The sequence below is a fragment of the Nematolebias whitei genome, chromosome 9 (assembly GCF_014905685.2).
Source record: "Nematolebias whitei isolate Nwh7 chromosome 9, NemWhi1, whole genome shotgun sequence".
NCBI classification, from domain to species: domain Eukaryota; kingdom Metazoa; phylum Chordata; class Actinopteri; order Cyprinodontiformes; family Rivulidae; genus Nematolebias; species Nematolebias whitei.
The window spans coordinates 25,729,780-25,755,832 of record NC_056506.1 but is presented as its reverse complement, the minus strand read 5'-3'; the positions used below and the strand labels follow the sequence as shown (position 1 = coordinate 25,755,832).

Here is a 26,053-nt window from a genome sequence, read left to right as displayed (position 1 = left end):
TAATTTAAAAAGAAATAACTAAATAAAAAAAATTATATATATATATATATAATTTTTTTATTTAGTTATTTTTATATATGGATGGTTGGATGGATAGATAGAGATGGATATATATAGATATAGAGATAGATATAGAGATATGTATAGATATATATATATATGTGTGTGTGTGAATTGTTCTTGTTTTGGGTTCTGTTTATTGCATTTATGATTCAATGCAACAAAATAAACTAGTTTAAAAGGTAACAGATCATTATAATACTTGGTTTATTTACATAATGACTTTAATTGCTGAATGTCCGGCCCCTGAGCTGCTGGCTTTCAGAAACCGTGGCCCCCTGAGTAGTTTACTGGAGAGCCCTGCACTAGTTTATCCACCATGAAGGATATTAGTTAGTTTAGAAATTATTTGTTGATTCTCTTATTTTCACCAAAAAAAAAAAAAAAAAGAATGGGTGGGTGGGAATCAGCACTAGCCTTGTAATCCTGATTCTACTGGTTCACAGAGGGCTGAGTGATACTAGCAATCACAGCATTGTAAGAGGGGGACAGTTGAACCCGGAGGCCTCCACCCCTGTTTAATGATGGACGATTTCTTTTCACAAAGATGGCCTCCTTTACTCCTCTCTCAAACCATCGTTCCTCTCTGTCCAGGATGTGAACATCTTCATCCCTGAAAGAGTGACCGCTGGCCTGGAGATGAGTGTAGACCGCAGAGTCCTGGCCTGATGATGTTGATCTTCTGTGCTGGGCCATCCTTTTGGCCAGTGGCTGTTTAGTTTCCCCGATGTAAGACTGATCACCCTCCTGACACTGAACAGCATACACAACATTACTCTGTTTGTGCCGGGGGACTGGATCTTTGGGATGAACCAGTCTTTGCCGTAATGTATTTTGGGGTTTAAAAGCCACTGGGACGTTATGTTTAGAAAATAAACGTCTCAGTTTCTCTGATACTCCCTCAACATATGGAATGACCACTGGTCTGGGTCTGGGTTCCTCCTTTTCACCTGTTGGCTGACTGGAGTCCTGTTTGGGTTTCTTCTCTGCTTTCAGGAAGGCCCAGTTAGGATATCCACATTGCTCTAGAGCCTGTCTTGTGTGGGATTTCTCCTTCTGCCTGGCTCCTGAGCTAGTGGGGACGCTGTCTGCTCTGTGGTACAGAGTCCTGATGACTCCTAACTTGTGCTCCAAAGGGTGATGGGAGTCAAACTGCAAATGCTGGTCTGTGTGGGTGGGTTTGAGGTACACCTCGGTTGCAAAAGTCCTCTATCAGAGACTGAGACCTCACAGTCCAAGAAAGCCAACCTGCCATTTTTTACATCTTCTCGTGTGAACTTGATGTATTTATCCACAGAGTTGATGTGGTCAGTAAAATGTTGGACTTCCTGAGATTTGATTTTAACCCAGGTGTCGTCAACATACCTGAACCAATGACTTGGAGGTGTCCCTGAAAAGGACGTCAAGGCTCTCTTTTCTACCTCCTCCATGTACAGGTTGGCAACAATAGGAGAAACTGGAGACCCCATAGCACACCCATGTTTCTGCCTATAATATTGCTCCCCATATGTGAAGTAGGTTGACTGCAGGCACAGTTTCAAGAGTTGATGACTGTGAGGTCTCAGTTTCTGATGGAGGACATTTGCAAAGAGTGATGTGACATTAAAAGAGACCATTGTTTCATCAGTCTCCATGATGACATCCCTCACCTTATCATAAAGTGTATTTAAAGCTTGCTTCTGTTTTGCTGCTCTTTCCTTTTTTTAGCGAGCAAATGTGCAGAATTGTCTGTTTGGATCACAAAAGGTTGAGAACCTTAAACTCAGGATTAATGGCGGGAAATGAAAGTCGACGTGAGAAACGTAAATAAAAACACGCAGCCCTCCGCGTGCTCAGATCAGTGCGCGCGGCGCAATGTCCCGGATGCCGCTCGCACCGGAAGAGAAGGGGCAGCTCTCCCAGCCATTTTGTGGCAGCATCCAGCGAGTGGGTCGCATCAAGCCTCGTAGAATCGGAGGTGAATCCCGTTGAAGGGGCGCCATCATGCCCGGACACCTGCAGGAAGGCTTCGGCTGCGTCGTGACCAACAGGTTCGACCAGCTATTGGACGACGAGTCCGACCCGTTCGAGATCCTAAAAGCCGCTGAAAACAAGAAGAGGGAGGGGGCCGCCGCAGGCACCACCAAGACGGCGGCGCAAGCCGCCAAGCAGCCGAAGAAGGAGTCGCAGAAGGACCGAAAGAACCCGCTGCTGGACAAGAAGGAGGAAGCTCCTGCTCCGGTTCCGCTGAAGAAAGAAGGTAATGGCAGCTCCGCACCGAGCCCCGCTTCGTGCGTTATTTCTCGTCATGTGCGGCTCCTGCTAGCGGTTAGCTGCGGGTCGGCCCGTCCTCTTGTTGTGGAGCACCGGGTACACCTGATGTACCTGCAGGGGAGGTCCCGGGGGTCGCAGGTCGGTTCCGTCAGCACCAGAGGAGCGAGTTGGGTTCGAGCTTCTGATCACTGCAGGTCAACTTAAAGAACCAGCTGCTGTGAAGAAAACCATTAAACATCGTCTCTTGTTGCAGTAAATAAACCACCGGAGCTGCAAGCACGAACTGATCGATCCTCTGATCAGCATGGTTGCATGTGCCCCGTGCACGCGTGGGTTTCTTCACATGCATGTTAGGCACGTTGGTAACTATCAGGGCTGTCGGTTAGGGAGCCAAAATAATTAATTTTACACCAAAGGCCTTTTTCAGTCAGAGTCAGACAGCTGACATCTTTTCTTGGTTGTAGGTTCCTCAATGTGCGGCTCTGGAGCCACTCTGTGGTCCCTCTGCAGCAGCAGCTCTTTCAAGCTTTAACAACTCTCATAAAACTGAGTTTTATTGGTTGTTATACATCAACAGCAAAGCATTAGTTCAAACAACGGGTGCAAATGTCTGTGTCTGGTGATTTGATTCTGATTTTTGGTGTCGCGATTCAATTCCAAATCGATTTTCCATTCAGGAACAATTGTTCTATTGAAATGGTCATAAATTTTGTTTAAATTGTGTAATTGACGAGATGAAACGATTAAACAGCGATGTAAACAAATAGAACATTTATTTAAAACAATGATGATCTTTTTTTTTGCATAATTTTATATTTATACCAAAATCAGGAGCAAATACAGGAGTGCATAAAATGCTGTAACTTAAATTACCAGTATTTGCTTAGCTGCCTGGATTTTTCTAAAATAAAATAAAAAAACTAGGAACGCGTAATTCATCCATCCACCATCTTTTACCCACATCTTACTTTTCAAGTTGCGGGGGTCCCTGGTGCCCATGTCCAGCCATCACCGTGCGAGAGGCGGGGGACACCTGGACAGGTGTCCAGTCCATCACAGACAAATAATTCAAAATATAGAAATACAAAAGTAAACAAAGACTTCAGCCTACCATAGTATATTAACCTTTAACTCTTCATAAAATACAGACTTCACGGGTTTTTTTTTTACCATATTGCTCTAACATTTGTTATATTTTCAAAACTTCACCTAATATGAAATATACAGACTTCAGTCTTAACCATATTGATTCATGTTTAGTAAATATTAAACACAATTTTAAAACCTGTACAACTCTTCTGAACTGTAATTTATAAACTATCATTTAGAACTGGCTCCAGGTGATGTCTCATCTGGCCTCTTCAACCTGTTTAAAAGATAAATTGCATTAAGATTTTTGTATAACTTGTATAAGTTTTAGTAAAATATGAGAAAAACCGTTACCTTTTGAGGTGCAGCTGGTAGCATCACAGCTTCTACTTTATTCTTTGTTTCATGGTGGAGTTGTAGCGCTGCTTTATTGCTAAAAAAAAGCTACATGAAGGAATAACGTACGTTGGGTCCAACATATTAAAAATAAACTTAACTCACCTTCCACTGAGCTGTCTGCTCATAAGTGTTTGTGATACAGCAGGAAGTGGAGAGGGAAATCTTGACCGCTCTTGGAGAATTAGCTGGAAGTTTGTTGAGCTGGTCTGCTGCTTCGCTTTTCATCTGCCTTCTGCGCATTTGTCGCATTTCCAAAATCATGTACCGCAATTTTATTTTACACTTCTTGAAAACAACCGTGCTCTTGTCAAGCTCCTTCTTCCCCCGGAACATTGTAGGATCTGAAATGACTTAACGACGGAAGGAGCGGGTTGAATCGCGCTGTCCTGCTGCTCCATGCTAACGGACTCCGTTCAGATAAAGGGAGCTGGCTAACTAGCTTGCTGTACGGTGGCCTACAAGGCCCAATTCTACGGTGGCCGAGCAGATGCTTAATGCGATATGCAGTACGCTCGGGTGTAGGATAGAAATAATTCAACTTAAACGCATTTTTAATTGATTTATGGGCCTTTAGATTAATCAGTTTTTTTCTGCACCCCTAGTTCAGTTTTCCTGTCATTTCTTTTGCAAATATGTGAACGTTGGAGCGAGTACAAGGAGTAAAACATACTTTATCTCGATGCTTTATTTGAAGAACTGTTTGCATAGTTTATGGATTTTTTTAATTTAAAAAAAGGTAAAAACTGATATTTTTTTTTAACCCCTTTGCAAGAATCTGGTCTTTTTCTATAATAAATGTTAAAAATCATTAGGTATTTTTTTTTTTTGCTTTATAATGTCACCCCTACTGGCCACCTTCAGGAAACCTTAAGTGCTCGGCCACTAGTTGATGACCACAATTGTAGCTAGTTGTTGCGGCTCGGGACATGTTTAATGTAGTGAACACGGGTGTAAACACGGCTCTTTGAACGTAAAGGTTGCAGACCCCCGCTCAAGAGTTTCATTGGTCTCATCTGTCATTCTGGGATGCTTTTTCTGCTTTAAATTCAAAGATTACTGGGAGAAATAATAATAATTCTTCACTTCATAGTTATCCAACTGTCAGGAGAAGTCTGCACTAAATTATGTTTAGTTATTAAGTGACTTGAGAAGAAATAAATGTTTTAATTTAAAATATCTTCTTTGGGTCAGATAAGATGTTAACGAGGGCCATATTTGGTCCACGGGCCTCGAGTTTTGACACACATGCTCCAAGTTGTTCCTGTGTGTGAGTGAGAGTGAATGGTTGTTTGTCTCTGTGTCCCTGTGGACTGAAACCTGTCCACGCCAGTGTCCCTGGCCTCTCCCACAGTAACTGCTTGATGGAGGCACCAGTGACCCCCGTGACCCAAAAAGGAAGAAAAGATATATGGATGGATCTGAAAGCGAATCTGCAACCTTGCATTGCCCCCAAAATAAAATCTGAACTAAAATGTTGACTTTTGCCAGTATTTAGTTTTTTTAGGTCAAACACCAGAATCTACAGTAAGAGAGAAATCATTCTGTGTATCGGCCTCCTCAGTACGGCCACGCCTGCCTATAAGCTGTGCTTGTGTATAAAGCTGCCGGTGTTCACGTTGTGACATGAGATATTTAGTGTATTTTCCATAGTATAAGTCGCTCGACTATCAAGTTGCATCAGTCAAAAAAAAGCATCATGAAGAGGAAAAAAAAGCATAAGTCACATTTATTATGCATCACAGCTGACCCGTCATATTTATTATGTGTTTGTTTAATGGTCAAAACGGTGCCATCCATCCATCCATCACGGCTGGAGCCGCTAGTTCTCCAGCGTTCTTCTGCCTCCACCAGCTGAGCAAAGCATGTGCGCACAGGACTGGCTGTTGCAATTCTTATTTACACTTAAAAGCAATTATTTGTTTGCTCGACATTATAGCAGAGGTGTGTTTCAATTTATCTTTTACTTAATAAATGCACTTTAATAGTCAAAACGTCTTCATTTCGCCTGGGCGGCGCAATCCATCTATGCTCTCCAGCGTTCCTCTGTTTGCACCAGCTGAGTGAAGCGAGCGCACACGGGACGACTCGGGCTGCAACTAACGATCATTTCAATAATCGATTAATAGGGGGATTCATTTTTCAGTAAATCGGGGGGGGGAAAGAAGTTTTAATTACCACCTCTTTATTCCAAAATTTGACTGACAGCAAATCGCACAAAAAACATGTTGCTACTTGAATATTCTGTTAGTAAAATATTGAACAATAAAAAATAGTTTGTCAAAATAGCTTCTATTTAAAAAAAAAAGTGTGCACAAAAATATATACAAATGTATTCTTTATACCTGCACAATATGTACCTGCACAATATGTAGCTACTTTGTAAAATGTGTCCTTGAGGGAAGAGTGTAACCTGGATTAAAAGTGTGGATTATTGTAACTAGGGATGGGGCCGATCCAGTATCTGTATCGGCCTCCGATACCAGCATAATTTACATATCAGATATTTCCGATCCATGATGCATGTTGGCTTCAAACGATGGAATGGATTTCCCGAACGGCGGCGTGTCTCATGAACCCAGAGTAATAAGACCCGCCTCACATTCAGGAAATCCAGTTCATAGCCATAGCATCACATTAAACCACGTTAAAGTTAGTTTTACGTTGGACATTCGAGCTCCGTGGCTTCAGCGGGGCGCTGCTCTTTGCACAACCGGAAAGAGGCGACTCGACCCCGGCCAGCCGAGTCCAATCTGCCCCGCTCAGTCTGCCCGTCTCTGAGGAGGGACAGACTGAGCGCAGCTGACCCAAATCAGACTGCCTGCTTCGGATTGAACAAGAAGAAGACGCCGCTGAAACCACGGAGCTCAAATGTTTTACAGAGAAGTTGCTAAACTTCATCATAATTAATGACCAACCACTATCAGTTGTAGAAAACAAAAGATTTTACAGCTTGATACTTGCAGCCAAGATATAGTTTACCCTCCAGGAGATATTTGTCAGTACAACAGTAAACAATCATAAAAAACATATGATTTGAAATTTATATTAAAAACAAAAACAGCTACATTATAAAGTGATGTAAAATAATAAAAACAGGAACATTTCTGTTGGTTTATGCCAGATGTTCTTCAAAATTTAAAGAGTCAGTCAAAAATTGCGTTATAAATATTGGAGGGGAAAAAAAACTTGTATAAGTCGCTTCAGTGTCGAGTCGCAGGACTGACAAATCTATGCAAAAAAACTGCAACTTATACGCCGCAAAATATGGTACATAGAAAGATGTTGCACAGAGAGGTTTTATTTTATTTTATTTTTTTTTACTTTTAATTAAATATTTACCGGTAACATAAACAAATATGTACAGTAAATATTTTTTTCTGAACAATGTTTTTAAAACGGCTCATTTTAAAAAGAAAACAAAAATCAGTTGCTTACCAGGAAAAGTCACTGATCGCTATCTTCATCTTCCTCCTGTGCACTAAAACGACTGAAGTCTTCTTCGGTGTCAGAATTGAACAGCCTCAGAGAAACGTCATCACACACATCCTCAAGGCTCGCACAGACTCGAGCAGTCCTCAGTCCGCACGGAAACTGTGCACTGTCTGCAGTGGGTTTGGACTTCATGCTCGAGCATACACCCTGAGCGGCTGCAGACCAGCTCCGCAGGCAAGGGGCGTTTACCTTTGGGACAAATTGAGGTCACCAATTGGTCATTTGCTGACATGCCTACTGGATTGATTGACAGGTTGACAAATAAAGGGGAAAAAAACTGGCAGCCGCAGCGGTGTTCTGTGTTTATATGTTGTTAATAAAAGGTTTATTTAATTTTTTTTTTTTTTTTTATGGAGTGCTGGCCCTGCAACCCACACATCAGACCAGCCCACCAGGAAATCTCCAGACCCTCCTGCAGCCATGCTGGACCTGATTTTAATTCGCTCGTGGCAAATTCCTTAATTTCTCACAATTTCAATCATGGCGTCAACTGTTGAGGAGAAAGAGATCACTGCCTTTTGGCAAAAATCTAAAGAAAAGGCCAGATCAGGGATGAACAAGGGGAATTTAAGACATTTGTGTCTCATACAAAACAGTCTGTTGCCGGGCAGTTTATTGTGCGACACAGAGTGCACGTACGTGGTCGTAAAAATTGAGCTTTGCGTGGACATGCCCTGCGGGTGTCTGCTTTGACTCTATCTGGTACGCGTGGACCTCTGCGGACTGACGTACGCTCGAGTCTGTGTGAGCCTTCAGTCTTTCATTGTCGTAAAAAAATACAGTAGCCTACCAGGAAGTCATTGATCGCTATCTTCATATTCCTCCTGCTGCCAGATTGTGCTCCATGCAGGGGAGTCGTCCCCCCCAACATGCTCTGCACATGGGGGATTCCTCTCCTCCCCTCCCCTTTTAATTGGTTCAACTGTGACCTGTTCAGTAATTACTAGGGGTGCACCGATTTCAATTTTCAGGCCGATCACCGATTTTTTGAAAGTCTGAACTGCCGATTCCGATTTTGGCCGATACCGATTTTTTTTTTATAAGCAACAGTGTCAGGTGTTACAAGATCACAATGCACCTTCAATTTACCAATCTTATTTTATTGTAAAACATACCCTTGAAAAATACCCTAGAAACAATACAAACTTGTTGTTTTAACTTGTCATGAGGTAGTATTCTGAAATATAAATGAAGTTTACACAATTTTTGTTAAAACTATAAAATTAACTAAAAAAAAATGTTCAGTTCCTTCAACTCTTTCACTTGTTACATTTAAAAAAAAAAAAAAGATAATGCAACAAGTGTAACATTTTCAAGTCAGTGGGTAATAAGAACTAACACTGGTAAGTTAGTTCTCACAGACTTATTCCAGTCACTTTCATTAGTGGCAGGTTTTTCTTGATGAACAAAAGCATTTCTGCTTTGTCACCAGACAGGCGACTTCTTTTCTCATCTACTACATGTCCAGCCAAGCTAAACAGGCGCTCGCTTTCAACGCTTGTGCATGGGGCATAGAGATAGGTTCGGGCAAGTAGAGCAAGATGAGGGAAACGATTTTCATTGATCTTCCAGTAGACCAATGGGTCCTGGCTCCTTTCGACAGGAACCTCAGATAGGTAGTTCTGTACCTGCATAGCTGAAGGGCTGGCCAGCTGTTGCTCCTGTTCAATGTTCTCCTTCAAGATTTCGTCGTGAGCTGCAAACAGTAGACTACGCCTTTTGGCTGCAGGTTCATCGATATCAGGAGGTCCCACTTCAGAGGATGTTCCTGCAGCAGGTGTGCATCTGGTCTCCCCCTCTGCAAGTTTGGTCAAAAGGAGCAGTTTCACGTCATCTTTCACCTCTGCTGAGAAGTAGCGATTCTTGTACCTTGTTTTGCATAAACAAAGAAAGATGGGTCAATCATTGTGTTTTGTATACATTAACAGTTTTTATGACTTGCATGTAAATAAAGAAATGCATTTCAATCAATACATTTTTATTTTTAATTTAATTTAAATGTTTGTTGAAATATAGTAGTAGGCTAAAAGTCATTATGGCTAAAATAGAATGTTAATAGTTACTTGCCTTGGATCCAGAACAGTGGCCAAGCTGTACAGGGGCTCATGCTCAATGTTGCTGAATCTTCTCACAACAGCCTCCAGCAACGTAGCTTTGGCTGTACCCACGCCACGGTCTGTGCTCGCTTGCCTCTCCAAAATCCGCTTGAGTGCAGTGATGGCTGGGATGACATCTGCTGCTGTAGCTGTTGATGAGCTAATCTCCTTTGTGAGTTCCTCAAAAGGTGCAAGAATGGTGAGCACATTGTCCAGTAGCTCCCACTGGTGTGCTGTGAGTGTGGCTGGTAACTCATGCTCAGCAGCATACACGCCAATAGCACGTCTCTGCTCCAACAGCGACTGCAGCATGTAGACTGTGCTGTTCCACCTCGTTGAAACGTCTTGCTGTAATCGTTTCCTGGGTTGACCTAACTGTGTCTGTATGTCATAAAGTCGGGAATAGGCAAGTGATGAATGCTTAAAATGTCCAACAATTCTCCTTCCTGTTGCCACCATGTCTGTGATGCTGCGCTGCGCCAGCTGTCCCTCATTTACAACCAGTTGCAGTGTGTGTGCCAGGCAGGGTAAACTTTTCAGGTTGATATCATCCAGCGCTTTGGCCATATTACGAGCATTATCCCGTAAAACAACGTGAACTCTTCCATTATCGATTTCCCAGTGATTCAGCATCGCCTTAAACTCTGCTGATAAATTGGCCGCAGTGTGAGACACCACCATTTCTTTACAGTTTAAGAGCACTTGATGACGTTCGAACTGTTCGTCAATCCACTGTGCAGTAAAACTTAACATGGACATTAAACTTACATCAGAAGTCCAGATGTCTGTTGTAAAGCTGAGTGTATTTGTATTAGCTTTTAGCAGGCTGCGGGTGTCTCTCGAAACTTGGCTGAACAACTCCGGTAATGCAACATCAGAAAAATATTTCCGACTCGGCATATTATATCGTGGGCACACGTGCTGCATCAAGCTTCTAAAACCTTTGTCCTCAATGACTGAAAATGGCTGGTCGTCTAATGCCATGAACTCCATCACTTTCCTCGTGGTAGCTTTGCTCTTTTCGTTGCTCATAAAAGCTAACAGCGACCCACCGACTGCCTCTTTGTTAGCGCTAGCTTTAGCATTAGCCTTAGCTTGGTTGCTCTCTTCAAACATTGCATACTTGGCGGCGTGGTGATTTCTTAAATGGCGAACGAGGTTTGTTGTATTAAAGGTTTTGGTGGTGGCTCCACCACGACTTACTTCGGCTTTACACGAATTGCAAATTGCGATCTTTGGCTCATTTTCTTTTACAGCGTAGAACTTCCAAACCGACGACATGGCTGCTCCGAGTGACCTGTGTGTGAGCTCTCACAGTGGAGCAAAAGGGGACAGCAGCTGATTTTCAGACCTTTCCGGAGGCAGATAAGATCGGTGGATAAAATCGGCTTCTCATTTAAAGATCGGCCGATCGCCGATCTCCCCAAATTAAGGAAATCGGGGCCGATCGATCGGCCGGCCGATTTATCGGTGCACCCCTAGTAATTACTTTGGTCAGATTTTTATTTTTACCTTTTTATTTATGCATGTAGTCTCATTGAATCACGAGGACCCCGCCCCCAAGAGTGACATGCATTGGGCAGCTATGTCAGTGCTCGGGTGTGACGAAGCATAATGTTTTGGCAGCAGGAAGCTCATTAGCCCATTAAAAAAAAAAAATCCATAAATTAGCCAAAGTGTTGTTTAAGCTGCGGGGTTCAAAGTCTGCAGGGAAAAAGTTGCTGCTTATAGACCAAAAATTATGGTAATACTTTTTACATACAAAGTGCAGGCAGGGTTGTGGCAACCGCAGCAGTAAACATAATATAAATCTGCCCGTTGAAATGGAACAGAATTTACTGTCATGGCAGCGTCCTCACAATCTGTGGTCCGTTTGGGCTTTGCAGGTATCAGACGAGTGGGCAGGAGACCAGACCAGCAGGGTCAGTCTGGATCCCAACATCAAGGTGGACAAGGTGAAGGGCGACCTGGAGACAAGAGGCCTGACCGCCGACCTCCTCGTGAACGCCGTTTTGAGAAGCCTGCTGAGGAAAGGCCTGAGGGAAGTGCAGAGTTCCCTGCAGACAAGTGAGTAGAATGAGACGTTGGTCCAAGAAGGGCTGGGTATCGTTCAAAAATGTTGTAGATCGGTACCTTCACTTCCATATCTGTTCCTGAATGGTACTTTTTTCGGTACCAATTTTATAATTATTAATTCTAACAAGAATAAAATGATGTTACACGTTACAGTACAAATCATGAGTTTGGTTTTTTAACTTTGGTATTTTTCTATTCCAAGCTGTTTTCTTACATGAAAATAAATAATGTCCAAGTGAAAAGAAAAGTTTCAAACCAGTGACACGTCAGTGTCTAATGTTCACTGCTACACACTGAGGACCTTTTCACTTAACAGTTGTTCTTCAGAAACATGTCTGCTTTCTCTGGACACAAACAAGCCCACTCCTGGCTGATGGTGTCTCCAGCAGTAGGAAGTGTTCACTCTGAGGCTGTAGATGATGATTGTTGCACACACAGATACCTGGTTGTCAGTTTGACAGCACTGACATATTGTCCCTCACATTCCACCAGCAGGTCACTGGATTCACTGAGGTTAGAGTTGATGCAGACATCTGCACCTCTGTGTGTCTGCCTGAATCTTCTCTGTGGTTCTCTGGGGTTTAGGGCTCTGATCATCTCCCTAATTGACATGAGAACAAAACATCAACAATAACATGGTTGTATTATTATTGATCAAAAAACATTATTTAGGCTGAGAAATAAAGGTTTAACTGGTCAACAATATATTTTACAGCTTAACTTACCTCCAACATGCAGCCTCCACTGTAGAAAAAGGCAGCAAACTTTTAACAACAAAGTTTGTGACTGTCCTGTGGCCCCCACCTCACTCTTCTTTTGTCTGTGCTCCTCACATCAGGGTCAGAGGCTCCTGTGAAGAGAAACGGTGAACATTAGTTGAACTGTTTAACCAGCTGACCTGATGGATGATCACATTTTTACAAGCTAAGCTTTATCTGTTACTGTCAGTCTTTAGTTAGCTTCTGATTTAGCTAGCTACAGAGCATAAAGCTACACACTAATATCTTAAAGTTAGCGTTACATGTATCCTACTTTAATTCACCGCTGCTTGTATTAAGTTGCAGTAACGTTAACAAACGTAAACTTTCCAGCTGAAATCCCAGACACAGCTCCGTCCTCGGAGTTCTTTGATGAAGAGGAGTCCGGTTGTGGAGATAATGAATCAGGCCGTTCAACACTCACAGGCTGACTTTAACGCTGAGAGGAGGGGGGGAGGCTGCGGTCCCCTTTGAAGACAAACATGGAGCAACTTTCCGCTCATAAATTGAAGCCGTTCAAACAAAACAAGCGTTGCACACATGAACCCCGTCTGTGGGCGGAACCAGCACCATAGACATACAGCACTGGGTGTAAACACGTAGTCTGTTTGTCATATGTCTGGTGTTTTACCTGCCTGCGTGCTGAAACCACGTGACACGTTACATCCAATACCGAAACTTGACACCGAAAGAAGAGTGACGCTTCAATCCATACACTCGGTCGGTGCTATAAAAGAACCTCTGTTCAGTATACAGTCCTACACGGACGTGTTTGTCCTGCGTTGCAAGTTGCTGCACTGGCATTGTCTGTAACGTTACACGTGGTTGAAACCACGTGTAATGTTACAGCCGATCACTGAAACTTGACACCGAAAGACGAGGCATTTTTTGATACATATACCGACAGAAGCAGTTCGGTCAGTACCTTAAAAGAACCAAAGTTCGGTACTCAGCCTTAGGTCCAAGTCTAAGAGGTCACAGAACCGGTTAAAAGTGTAGCCACATCTAGTTTGATTGGTAGTTTCACTCTGTGGAAATAATGACAGTTTATTTGGGAAAAGTTTTATATCTGACTTAATTTGAAACGTTTATTCTGTAGCTTCCTCACTTTTATTAAGAGTTAATGTGATGCAAAGTTTAAAAGTTTAACTTCTCAAATTTTCCCCAAACAATCAGCAACTCTTCTGAGCATTTATTCAGGATTCCTCTGAGTGTGTCCTTAAATTCTTGACAATGTAAGATAAAGACATTTCATGTAAAATATTGATACAATTTTAAACTTTGCTTTTGATAATCAGCTTTTTTAGTTTGTTTGTTTGTTTGTTTTTTTTACACAAAAGCAGACTTTTTGATCGATTATGCAAAACCTTTTACATCATGTGAACAGCTAAGTCTAAGCTCACTTTGTGCTGAAATTGTTTTTGTCCAGCAGGCCTTCTGCAGACAGGCCCCCGAGAGGGCGTGGTGGCGGCCGAGGGGGGCGTGGTGGAAGAGGACGAGGCATGGGCAGAGGAGACGGCTTTGACTCCCGCGGGAAACGAGACTTTGATAGACACAGCAGCAACGACAAATCGTGAGTGATCGAAGAACATCTCTACTCTGTAAGCTGAACGCAAAGTAAGATTTTACACGGGACTGCTCTGATGTCTGTATTTCAGTTAACTTACCAACTTATGTACAAGACTAGTTTTGTCCCCCCCCCCCCCAAAAAAAAATCAAAAATCAAAAAAAATTTATTTTAATTCGTATTGATTTTAACTTAATTTTTTTAATATGATGTAATATAATGTTTGGAAAAAACAGGCTTGCAAACAAAAGTACAAAACAAATGTTCAGAGTGCCAACTTCTGCCTAAAATAGAATGAAGCTTTGATAAATTGTGCGTGAATAGCCTGAATATTTGACATGTTTAAGAGCATGCACAGATGACTGCTCGTGGTCTGTCACTCCATCTGTCTATAGCTGACTTCCAGCAGTCGCTTTCCTGATATAGTGAACAGAAAGACGACGAGACATTAGAACCTGACCAATATGGACATTTTAGCTATCGCCTATGCTGATATTGGGTGTGTTGTTTTATTTAATGTATATGAATGTGTTTGTTCAGTGCCCTGAGATGGCTTCTGTTGTGACTTGGCACTATATAAATAAACTGAATTGAATTGAGGGCGAAACAGCTGATAACCGATAAACTGACTGACAATTTTTGGGCTTTGTTCACCTCAAGAATCTTAAGTAAACAGCTACTTTTAAACCTGTTTTAACACTTGGAAGTCTTGAAACAGACCCTAACGTGCGTTCACATTTTCTGTCCTCCACTATCTACCATAAAGTTATCAAATGTGTTACAAAAATATAAATTTAACAACGAAACACCCTTCCCCGTTCACTGTTTAGTCAGTCATGTATGGTGAAGGCCTAATTAGTATTGACCTCAGCAGCGTTTTTTTTTTTTTTTTTTTTGGTTTGTTTTGATTTTTGCAGAGAAGTAATGATTTCAGACAAACGATGCATTTCATTGAGAACAGCAAAGATAACGTTAACACTGGTATGTTTTACCTGTAAGTTAGATTTATTGTTTTAGATGACGTTTAACAAGACAAAAGCCTATTCTAGGATATCTAAACGTTAGCTTGCTAACTTGAGGCACGTAGCTAATGACAAGCGGGTTGGAGGATTGAAGAGAATGTATTATTGTTCATTTATTTTACAGATCAATTAAAATAAACTTTCCATGCTCTGTTCAGCAAAATATGCTACATAGTTGCTCCCTGCTTCGGCTGCCCTGAAAGTGAAACCTAAGTGAACGGCGTTGACTTGAAAGTGGTCTTCATGCGCCCTCTGCTGGATACATTGTACATTTACGGCTTGTTCCCAGCATTTTAGGGCTGAAAATCAGAGAAGTGCTTATATCGGCCAATAATGGAACAATTATCACCAATATCGTTCCCCAAAGGCCCGTGTCAGCCTAAATTATCAGCTCTACCAATATATTGGTCAGGTTCTGCTCTACAAGACATTAAGCTCTTTTCTTTTTTTTAATAATTTTACTAAAAATACTGTTTCTTAAAACAGTGCGTGGGTCTTGGAACACCACGCTCTGTTATTCTTATATGACAAGGTTTCCTTGTTGGAAAGGAAAACTTGTCAAACTACTGAACAGAAGAGAAGTTGTTTTTTTATTTAGTTTTTGGTGAATTTAGTTAGATCTAGGGCTGGATGATATGGCCAAAACTTTTATCACGATATATTTCTTAATTTCGGTCGATATCGATATAAACAATATAAAAGCCTCAGGAAAAACTACAAACTATACAAAAAAATTAATGTTCACCTTTTATTTGTATTTAGCCTTCAAAAAAATTGAAATCACTGTCAAATAAACATTAAATTCTCAACTTTGTCAATATTAATAGTTTTAGCTTTAAACAACAACTTTACAATTGACAGCATTGAAATTCGTTGTTAATGAAATAAAATTTTTGGGTCTCGTTATTGATGAGAAGCTGACGTGGAAATCTCATATAAAATACTAAAAAATAACAATCAATTGCATTACTGTATAAAGTAAAATAGTTTTTGAATGACAAAGCTTTGTATAATGTAATGATTGTTCCATATTTATTCTATTGTAATGAAGTTTGGGGAAAAGCAAAACAATTACAAACCCTATTTCTATTTTATACAAAAAAGAGCTATAAGAATTATTAGTAGTATGAAGGTCACCCAACAAATATATTATTTCATCAATTAAAATTATTAAAATGTTATGATTTGATTGAATATAGTATTTTACAAGTCACATATAAAGCTCATAAAAATATTAGCCCCAAATATTCAATTAAAATTTGTAAAAAATAAATATAAAAAAAGCAGAGTCAATATAACTTAAGGGAATGTAAATGTTTGTAAAACCTCCATTTAGAACTAGTGTGAAGGAGCTGCGTTGTAATTCAGGGAACAGGATTATGGAATTGTCTTGATATCACCATAAACATTTCTAAAACAATTTATATGTTTAAAAAGATGATAGTTAAAGTTGTTGGGAACGTTTAGGACCAGGTGAAGGATCCCTGAAGTTTTTTTGTTTTCAGTTTGGAGATTGTTCAAGTCAAAGTTGTTGTTTGTTTGTAGTTATTTTGTATTTTTTAAATTAGGGGCAGATCAGAATTTTTTTCATCTTTCTGCAACCTTTTCATTCAATGTTTTTTTTTTCTTTCTGATGAATTTGTTTTATTTTAAATGAATGAATAAATGATAAAAACAAACAAACAAAAAACATGCAGCGCTGGGGAGTGTTTCAGGGACACGTTGGCTCAAACCTTATTGTGCTTCATCTTGTGACTCATCATCTTCTGTCAAGAGGAACAAGTTAGATGTTCCAAACGCTAGTTAGAACGACTCTCCGTCACATTTTGCAGCACATTGACTGAAACCTGCAGTTTATCAGATCTTAGAAAGCCGAACCACTTCCAAATCAGCGAATTAGTCTTTTCTCTCCTGTCATTGATGTCCTCTGCTTTCTCTTCGCTTGTGAAACCTTGTTCAGTCACATTCTGACGATCAGGGCACTCATTTTGAAGAGAAAACTTAACGCGCATTGGAGGTTAGCCTAGCTTAGCCTGCTACCACTAACGCCTTCTGGACTTGAGCTCTGCGTAACATTACGTCACCACACACTTCTTAGGTAGTTGTGTCGCACCTTTTTCTGTCCGGGTTGAAACTGAAGTGGCCGCTTCAACCTGAACAGAAACAGAAATGTGTCAGTGAAACGCTGTAATCATATCGAAAATGTGCTTAAAACTCATCGTTATTGAATAAAAGTATATCGCAAGATATATTGATATCGAATTAGTTAGGTCTTTATATTCTACTAGTCCTAAAGTCTTACAAGATTGTAAAGACGTAACTGAAGTTTTAGCTGAATTTTATTTTATTTTTTACAACTTGCTGGATGTGAGGCTTCAATCAGAATCCCTCTGCGTTTGTATTCATGCTCTAAAAAATAAATAAATCAGAAAGTATCGTTTGACACTTATTGACCAATAAATTTTATGTTTGTTGTTTATAAGTTTCTTCAACGTCCTTTGACTTTTTACAGGAAATCCAGTCATTTCAGCCATTATTGTTTCAGTGATATTATGACTTTGATCTGTGCTTTTCACTCGTGTTCAGTTTTGTAACCACATTGTTACAAATGACCAATATATGTATGCGTGTTTAAAAAAAATATTATTTGTCTCTGCAGCAATCCAAAAAGTGAGGAGAAGCGCAGTGGTGCTGGCTCGCACAACTGGGGCAGCGTGAAGGATGAAGTGAAGTAAGTTTTATTGATGGGGGGGGGGGGGGGGAAAAGGGATGAGAAGCCATAGATTTTTCTTGTTCTGTATTTCTATGAAGTGGTTCTGTTTTTGTAAAAGCACATGTTTTAATGTCATGTTAAATAATAAAGCTTTAATTTATATTAAATTAAATGCGTGTAGTAACAGTTCTCTATAGAATTGATAAATCGCAAAGCGTTTGCAATTGTTTTAGTATTCAAACAAGTGACTTGTTCTTGTTTGCAGTGAAGCTGAACAGACTGCTGCTCCTGAGACGACCACAGAGGGGGAGGAAAATACACCTGCCAGCTCCGAGAACAAGTCAGAATCTGTTCTTTTTCCACAATTTGGGGTTCTATTTTTCTGTCAAATGCCTTCACTGACAAACTTCATGTTCCAGTCACTGCTGCAAACAGCAGAAACACTGACGCTCTGACTCGAGGTTAAAACAAACTGTGGGAACGTTTGTGTTCTTACATTCTTGTGGTGCCTTCCAGAGAGAACGAGGTTGAAGAGGTGAAAAACGAAGGCCCCAAAGAGATGACCCTCGACGAGTGGAAGGCCATGCAGGATAAGGAGCGCACCAAGGTGGAGTTCAACATCCGCAAGCCCAACGAGGGAGCCGACAGCCAGTGGAAGAAAGGATATGTGCTGCACAAGTCCAAGAGTGAAGACGTAAGTGTGAAAACCTGACACATCAGCGCGGTGCTTGTAGGGATCCGGGTTAGGATGGACCTTCAATTTTGGTCATGTTTGTTTTGTACTGGATGGTTTTACTGGGGGGGGCTGCTGTGCGGTTCCCCTGAGGGATTCATCTGGAATCTGCAGTGTTTTGGGCCTTCTTTTTGTAATATCTATCACTCCCAGACAACACTCTTGACAAGACAGGCAGGAGGCAGCAGTAAGCAAGAAGCAGAACCTGCACCTGTTTCTTATTTGTACTTGTGCTTGTTGTTTTTGTACAGGATAGCAATGACATGCTGTAGCTAATTAAAGGTTTACCATGGAGGAAGAGCGTTCAGCCAGAGCATTTGAATGCTGGTTTAAACAGTGAATCAGAACCCATAATACTTTTGGTGCCTTTTCCTTTAACGCTTGGATGGTTTTGTGGGGAAAAGTCAGCCGCATATCTGTCTTTGTTGCGGTCTTTAGGTGGGGGGTATTGCCAATCCAGCTTCTCGTTTGGTTCGGTTGTAGAGGTTTTAGTCTGAGTAACTCAACTTGAAGTAGGCATGAAACTATTGAGACCACAAAGCATCACAAAATTCTGACTTTGAGCCTGCACATTAACTGTAAAAAGACCATCCATTTTCTTCTGCTTATCCGGGGTCAGGTCGAGGGGGTTGCAGCCTAAGTAGTGAGGCCCAGACTTCCCTCTCCCCAGCCACTTGGGTCTGCTCCTTCGGGGGAATCCTGAGGCGTTCCCAGGCCAGCTGAGAAACATCATCACATGAGGGTAGGAACGTAGGTCGACTGGTAAATTGAGAGCTTTGCCTTTTGACTCAGCTCTCTCTTCACCACGACAGACCGGCACAGCGTCCGCTTCACTGCCGACGCCACACCTATCCACCTATCGAGCTCTCGCTTCGTTTTTCCCTCATTCGTGAACAAGACCCCAAGATACTTGAACTCCAGAAGTGGAGGAGTAAAAAGACCGTATTAGCCATATTAGCATTTCCCCTGCCTTGTCCATGGAGGGTGGCCCCACCATAAAGATTATGGCATGTTGGGACTGGATAATATGGCCAAAACTTTCATCACTATGTATTTCTTCATTTTGGTTGATAACTATATATAAGTGCCAGAAGTTTTCTCTGTAAGAGTCCCAGAGAGACTGTGTGAGCTGCAAAGCATGCTGGGTAGCCTTGTGAAAATTATAAGTGCAGTGTTTCTGATTGTTTACAATGTTTCTGAGTGTGGGAATGGATTATTCTTGTTTTTGTCCTGTTCAGGTTAGGGCTGGGCGGTGTGGACCAAAATTAATAATGGAGTCAAAGCTTTGCTCCAATTGTCACACAGGCACTTTTATTAACAAACAGCTGTAACGCTACTAAATGTCTAAAGAATAAACTATTTACATATATTAAATAATAATCCTCTTCAGCTGCGCCACCTCCCCAATGTTCGTACCGGTAAGCGTGTGTGAAGCAGCACGTGAGGGGTCGTGTTTGTATTCAGTGAGGGAGAAGGGGCTGCGCAGGAAAAGGAGATCTACACGGATTTTCAGGTCTAATAATACTCTATGGTTGTGATGGAGCCATTTTAACCATCGTAAATTGAAAACCTTGTGATACTTGAGTATGTTCGATACATTGTCCAGCCCTAGTTCAGGTTTGCTGTGGTGTTTATGTTGAAGTTTCTGTTATTGTCTGTAAACTGACACCATGAGTCAGAGGTTGTTCCCAGTACGTATAAGGGGAAAGCACTGGTTAAACGGAGAACATCCTCGCTGATGATGTCTCGGCGAGACCAGACCTGGCACTGTGTTTGTGTAAATCAACGCTTCCAGTGGGAAGGGGCTCTGTAAGCTTTGTTTAAAGGTCTCTCTCACCGATGTTTTCTGATTGTTTTAAATATTTTAAATTTTCTTAACGAACTCCTCGGCGGCGTCCACCTCTGCTCTACAGTGTCAGTCAGCTTTGCTTGTACCTCTGACCTCAGCTAGTTGTTTGTTACTGTTGGCCTGCAACTTGAACTGATAAACTAATTCTGTGACACAAGTAGAACAACGTGTTGATGTGTAACGATGAATTACAGCTAACTTTTTTTTTTTTGTGGTCATCTGCTGTGAGGCTGTTAAGAGTGCAACAAGAGACTGAATCAGCAGATGTTACTTGGGCACTCAGGATTTGGAAGTGCAGTAGACATGCACTGATTAAAATCCTCAGTTTCTGCAACAGATTTCCATCATTTTGAACTTGCCAAAGTGGATTTCCATCATTGGAAGAATTAAATGGGGGGGGGGGGGGGCTTGTATTTTGTTTTGTTAATGCCATTCAATCTGACTAAGATAGAGAGATTAAACTGATTTCAACAAATGAAGAGAAATGCAGTCATGATTTTATTCAGTCGTGCTGTCTGATACACAGTGAACCCAGAGCTGTTTCCAACTTAGAGACAGCTACATGTATGCACAGTATTATAGCAACAACAAGGTGTTGTGGCCGTTTAGATGAGCTAAACTGGATTATATTTAGAACCACACAGAGAGGTAACTACTGTGGAACATGGAATTCAATAATAAATTGGCAACTATGAACAATTAACAGTACTGAATGACTCTATGAGCTGAAATTCTGTAAGTATAATCCATTTCTCATTAAAACAAATACAATAAAAAATGTAAGTTACACTTTGCAAAAGACTTCATGTACCGTAATTTATGCCGTACTTGTCGCTCCGCCCTATAAGTCTCATCAGTCCATATTTGTCTAATAAAGTGGAAAAATCCATAAATATGTTGCTTCGTCGTGTACGTCACATCTATTATGTGTCACCGCTGACGCGTCACGTTTGTTGTGCATCAGCGGTGACAACCCAGAAATGTGGGCCGGTGTTGTGCCAAACATCGATGGGCTGCCAAATGGCGGCCACAGGAGCGTGCACGGGAGGACTTTAACAAGAATTTAATAAGTTTAACACCTAAAAATAATTGTTTGTTTGCTTGAAATTATAGCAAAGGTGTGTCTCAGTCTAATGTTGGCTTAATAAATGCACTTTAATGGTCAAATCAGCTGCATTTCAAAAGTATTTACTGCCTCGGTGCTCCAGGAGCGCGCAGAGGGAGGGGGGGGGGGATAAAAAAGGTGGAGGAACGCTGCTCGTTTCTTTGAAATTTCACAAGAAAAGCATCTAAAACAATTATTTGTTTGCTCGAAATTCTAGCAAAGGTGTGTCTCAGTCCAACATTTGCTTAATAAATGCACTTTAATGGTCAAATCAGCTGCATTCTGCCGGGGCGGTGCAGCTGTTTTGACTGTTGTCCAAGCAGTGAGCAGACGAGAGGTGGGGCAGTATGGTAGACCGATTTCTGTTTTTCAAGAGAGACCTGATTTCAACAAAGATTGATGACGACAATGGACAACAGTGACAACAATAGACAGTTATAAAAAGTTATACAGATTTATTTATTTGTACAAATAAGATGGCAAAAAGAGTAACAAAACAGCTAGATTCTAAGGTGAATGTAGAAAACTAAAAACAGGAACATGTCTGCATTGGTCCCTGCCAGGAGTCCAACAGATTCTTAAAGACACTTAGAGAGGTCAAGGTCGAGAGCTTCAGATCTTTTTGTAAGAAATTCCAGGAAACAGGAGTGGAGTAGGAGAAGGCCCTTTTGCCTAGTTCAGTCCTCACTGAGGGAACACTGCAGGTAATAATGTCCTGAGAGTGCACGCTGTAGCTGCACTCACGCAGAGACATGTAGGAGGAGATGTATGAAGGCAACAAACCAAGAAGTGATTTAAAGATGAAAATGTACCAGTGAGAGAGTCTGCGTGAAGTTAATGATGACCAGTTAACCAGTCAATACAGGGTACAGTGGTGGGTACGATAATCACAGCCAGTTATGAATCTTAGTGCACCATGATAGGCAGCATCCAACATCTGCAGGGTTCTTGTAGGAGCGTTCATGTAAATAATGTCACCGTAATCAATGGAGGGAAGGAAAGTCACAGATACAAGGCGTTTTCTAGCATTCAGGGTTAGACAGGATCTGTTTCTGAAAAAGAAACCCAGTTTAACTTTCAGTTTCTTTACCAAGTTTTCCACATGGAGCTTAAAAGAGATGTGAGTCGACCAAGATACCCAAATATTTATAGGAATCAACAAGCTCAATGGGGACACCATTTGAGGATAAAATTGGAGGGAGAACTGCTGGGACTGACTTCCTGTTTGAAAAAAGCATCCCTTTGGTTTTGTCGGCATTTAGGACAAGTTTGAGGTGAAACAAATCAGTCTGGATGATGTTGAATGCAGATTTCAAAAGCTGGAAAGCCTTAGCAACAGTTTTAGCTCGACAATAAACAACTGTGTCATCAGTAGAAATGTATGGATGCATTAGGGATGTTTTTACCTACATTATGTATGTAGATTGTAAAGAGGGTGGGTCCTAAGACTGAGCCTTGAGGTACACCATTGTTGACTGTTAAATAACTGGAGGAAGTACCATTATGTTGAACACATTGCCTCTGATCTGAGAGATTGTTAGAGAACCAACCAATGGTGTGTTCTGAGAAACCAATTTCTGAGTTTATGACACAAGATGTTATGATCCACAGTGTCAAAAGCTTTAGACAGGTCTAAGAAAAGTGCAGCACAATAATCCTTAGCTTCCAGTGCTTCAACAACGTCATTAAGAACCTTCAATTGTATCTGACAACACCTCAGTTGAAAACACTGAAATGACAGGAAGGTAAACTACAGAAAAGTTGTCCAGAACCCCTCTCGTCCTTCAGAATGTGTGAATAAATGGAGGAGGTTGATGATTCTCAGATAACCTCTAAGTGTAAAAAATATGTAAGTCAAGATTTTTTTTTTCTGCTTTAAACCCTGAACGTTACCATCTTTAGATCCTTAAAAGTTCTATTTCAACAAACTTTTATTCAAAATGACTGAATTGAAGGTTGATCTTGAATACGTGTTAATTTTAGACCATAAAATAATCCAAGGCTTGATGCAGTCATTGTGCAACATCCTCCTGCTGTTCTGAAGCTTCAGTAACATGTCGCAGCTGAAACACAAAATGCTTTTCCTCCTCAGAGGCCTGTTGGTGCTTTGATCGAAGGCTCAGAGACGGAACCAGACACTCCTGCTGTTTACCACAAGGTACCTGCACCCGTCCATGTAGTCCATAAAACCATTCATTGGCTGATGTTTCTATGAAACCATTTCAATATATGCATTTTGAGGGGGGAGCGTTGGTGCAGAGGTTAGAGAAGTGACCCTGTGATCAGAAGGCCGCCGGTTTAAATCCCCTTGCTGACATGATGAAGCACCAACCCTGGTCCCTTGAGCAAGGAACGTTTATAATTTGACTTTGTGATTGTTTTTATGCCGGATGTTCTTCCTGATGCAACCACAGACCACCGAGCTCCCACAGCCCTCTGTGAGCTGCCATCTAGGGCACCCAGGGGAGCAGATGGTGGGGGTTAAGGGCCTTGCTCAAGGGCCCATAGTGGGACAAATGAGGGTGGAGGTGTGGGTGCTTCACCCCCATTTTGATGTTGTCAGTCCAAGGAGTCAAACCAGAGACCTTCAAATCATATGACTGTGTGTGTGTGTGTGTGGGGGGGGGGGGGGGGGTTGAATGTGTATGAATGTATTTTGAAAAGTTGAAAGCAAACACAAAAAAGCTGTTCTACAGAGTTAAGTCAGGTCCTCTGGATGGAGGACCTGACTTAACTCTGTAGATTTTCTCCGTGGACCATTGAGCAGGACTCTAGCAGCTGTTCCACCTCCACCTGGTCTGTTACAGCAGGGCACCGCTGACGAGTCCAGTGACCACCATTTCCGCAAACCAGCCAACGACATCACTTCTCAACTGGAGATCAACTTCGGAGACCTGGGCCGTCCTGGTCGCGGGCGTGGGGGTGCTCGCGGAGGCAGAGGAGGCCGCGGAGGGGGAGGCAGCCGGCCGGCACGTGGGGGAGGGCGGTCTGAAAAGGTAACGACACAAACGGTGTCCTTCATAAAAGGTTCAGCTCAGTGACTGAACAGACTCTTCAGGATAACAGCTGAAGCTCGGCCGCCGACCTCATCGGTGAGGTTCATAAACACTGATCCTCAATTATCAGCTGTTCGATGTCCATTGTTGTGCAGCTTCTAATATCTGGGTGTTATTCGGCAGTGCAGCCGAACGTTATCACCTCCGTGCACTTTACAGAACATGCTGTTAAAGGTTTCATTCAGTTTGACTGGGCTGTTGTGAAAATGTTGAGAACAGTAGTTTTGTTCTTTTCAGCCTCTGACAGCCAAAAGAAAGAATGAATAAAATCTTAAGTGTATTTTTGTAGACGACTCTTTGAATGACCTCAATTAGCAGAAACAGTTTAATTCTTTCAGAACCGATGAGCTAAAGAGAATATTTTAAACACAGTCGACACTAAAGTCTTGGCATCTCATAAAGTCCTCTTAGAATTTTTATAGCGGTTCACCTTAATGTTATTTTTGTTATGTTCCTTTTTTACAGGCATTTCAATGGAAATACGACAGTTCTGCAGGGAAATTACTTCATCTGGCTGCTGCTGTTTGTTCATCTAAATTGCCAGAAAAGTCATTAACATTTGCATTGTCGTTAACTTTGTCACATCTACATGAGTTCTGCACAGTGATATCACTGCACAGTCCACAATCGTGTGTCTTGTACAATATCTTTTGTGTAATATTCTGGACTGTACGCCCACAAACAGCGATAGAGCGAGTCCACAGAAGTCGAACCTCGTCGTAGTGAGGGACTACAGTAATGCTACATTTGTGTTCTGTCGTTGGACTGCAGTGTTTTTTCTTTATTTATTTCTTTGTTGTTTACTAAACTTGGCTTTGTCCCTTCCAGCAGCTCTGATTCAGGCCCTGACTGTTCTGGTTCTCTTGTGTTTTCAGGCGAGCGGAGCGTCAGTCCCTAACGTGGATGATCCCGAGGCCTTCCCAGCCTTGGCCTAAAAGCTCCGTCTCTCACCACCAGCCCAACCCATCTGCCCTTCCGGGCCCCTCCTCTACGAGGCTTGCATGCTTACCACATCTTCAAGTATATAAGAAAAACAAAGATTAAAAAAAAAACATGGCAGACTGTCATCCCATACCACTCACAACACCAGAGGACTAAAGTTTTATCAGTTTTAAAGAGCAAAAACAAAAACAAAAAAAATGGAAAAGCACCTCTTGTTACACTGAAGTTTTGTATCTAGGAACAGGAAAGCAGGGATGTTTTCTTTTATCTTTTTTTTTTTTTTTTTTTTTTTTTTTTTTTTTTTTTTTTTTTTTTTTCAGAGATTATACATACTTCATTAATATTTTTGTGCTGCTTGATTTTATGTATTTCTGCAGTTGGATTAAAGTGTGTGCATCTCTTTTTTTTCCTGATGACTTCAGTTGAGTATTATGAAGTCATTTGTAGAAAAGACTTTAGTGGGGCTCCTCCAGATCTCCCCCCAGTAACACACTCTGCCACGGTAGCGTGACACTACATGAAGAACTTGTATTAGATGTCTGGAGTACAGAATAATGTGCATTAAAGTGTAATTCTGACTGTTCTTGACAAATTGAGGATCAGCAAATTGACTTCAGACACAAGCTTGGTATAATTTCTGCTTGATGTGCAGTGAAAGGTAATGCCTCTTTCTTATTTTATTTTTGATAAAGTGGACCAGTGCTTAGTAATGCTTTTGTATCTTCTGATGCAGATGTGCTACCTGTTTTTAGGTTGTCCCGTGGCCCGGTGTGTAAGGCTGGTCCTCTAGGTCACGCAAGTAGGGCTACTTCCGGACCACTAAGCAACACCCTTCTCCTCCCC

At 41.5% G+C, this 26,053-nt stretch overlaps 1 protein-coding gene across 5 annotated transcripts; it reads left to right on the top strand.

The window, feature by feature from the left end:
- Positions 1-1,913: 1,913 nt before the first annotated feature.
- LOC119415024 (plasminogen activator inhibitor 1 RNA-binding protein) lies at positions 1,914-25,408 on the top strand. 5 transcript variants are annotated; one of them, XM_037682153.1, is made up of 9 exons: positions 1,914-2,299; positions 11,276-11,456; positions 13,656-13,796; positions 17,472-17,543; positions 17,791-17,865; positions 18,042-18,219; positions 23,305-23,370; positions 24,023-24,208; positions 25,144-25,408. In XM_037682153.1, the coding sequence occupies exons 1-9, from the start codon at positions 2,044-2,046 to the stop codon at positions 25,201-25,203; spliced, it is 1,215 nt and encodes a 404-aa protein (XP_037538081.1). In that variant the 5' UTR covers positions 1,914-2,043; the 3' UTR covers positions 25,204-25,408. The 5 variants fall into 5 exon arrangements, with proteins under 5 accessions (XP_037538081.1, XP_037538078.1, XP_037538080.1 ...); XM_037682150.1 differs by having other exon boundaries at positions 24,020-24,208; XM_037682152.1 differs by having other exon boundaries at positions 13,653-13,796; positions 23,305-23,314; positions 24,135-24,208.
- The last annotated feature ends 645 nt before the right edge of the window (positions 25,409-26,053 follow it).

Bases quoted from the DNA above. Each gene is read 5' to 3' on its own strand.
- LOC119415024 (XM_037682149.1), top strand. From the start codon at position 2,044: ATGCCCGGACACCTGCAGGAAGGCTTCGGCTGCGTCGTGACCAACAGG. The intron at 17,866-18,041 runs GTCAGAATCTGT...GGTGCCTTCCAG, and splicing joins CCTGCCAGCTCCGAGAACAA to AGAGAACGAGGTTGAAGAGG. The intron at 24,209-25,143 runs GTAACGACACAA...TTGTGTTTTCAG, and splicing joins GGGGAGGGCGGTCTGAAAAG to GCGAGCGGAGCGTCAGTCCC.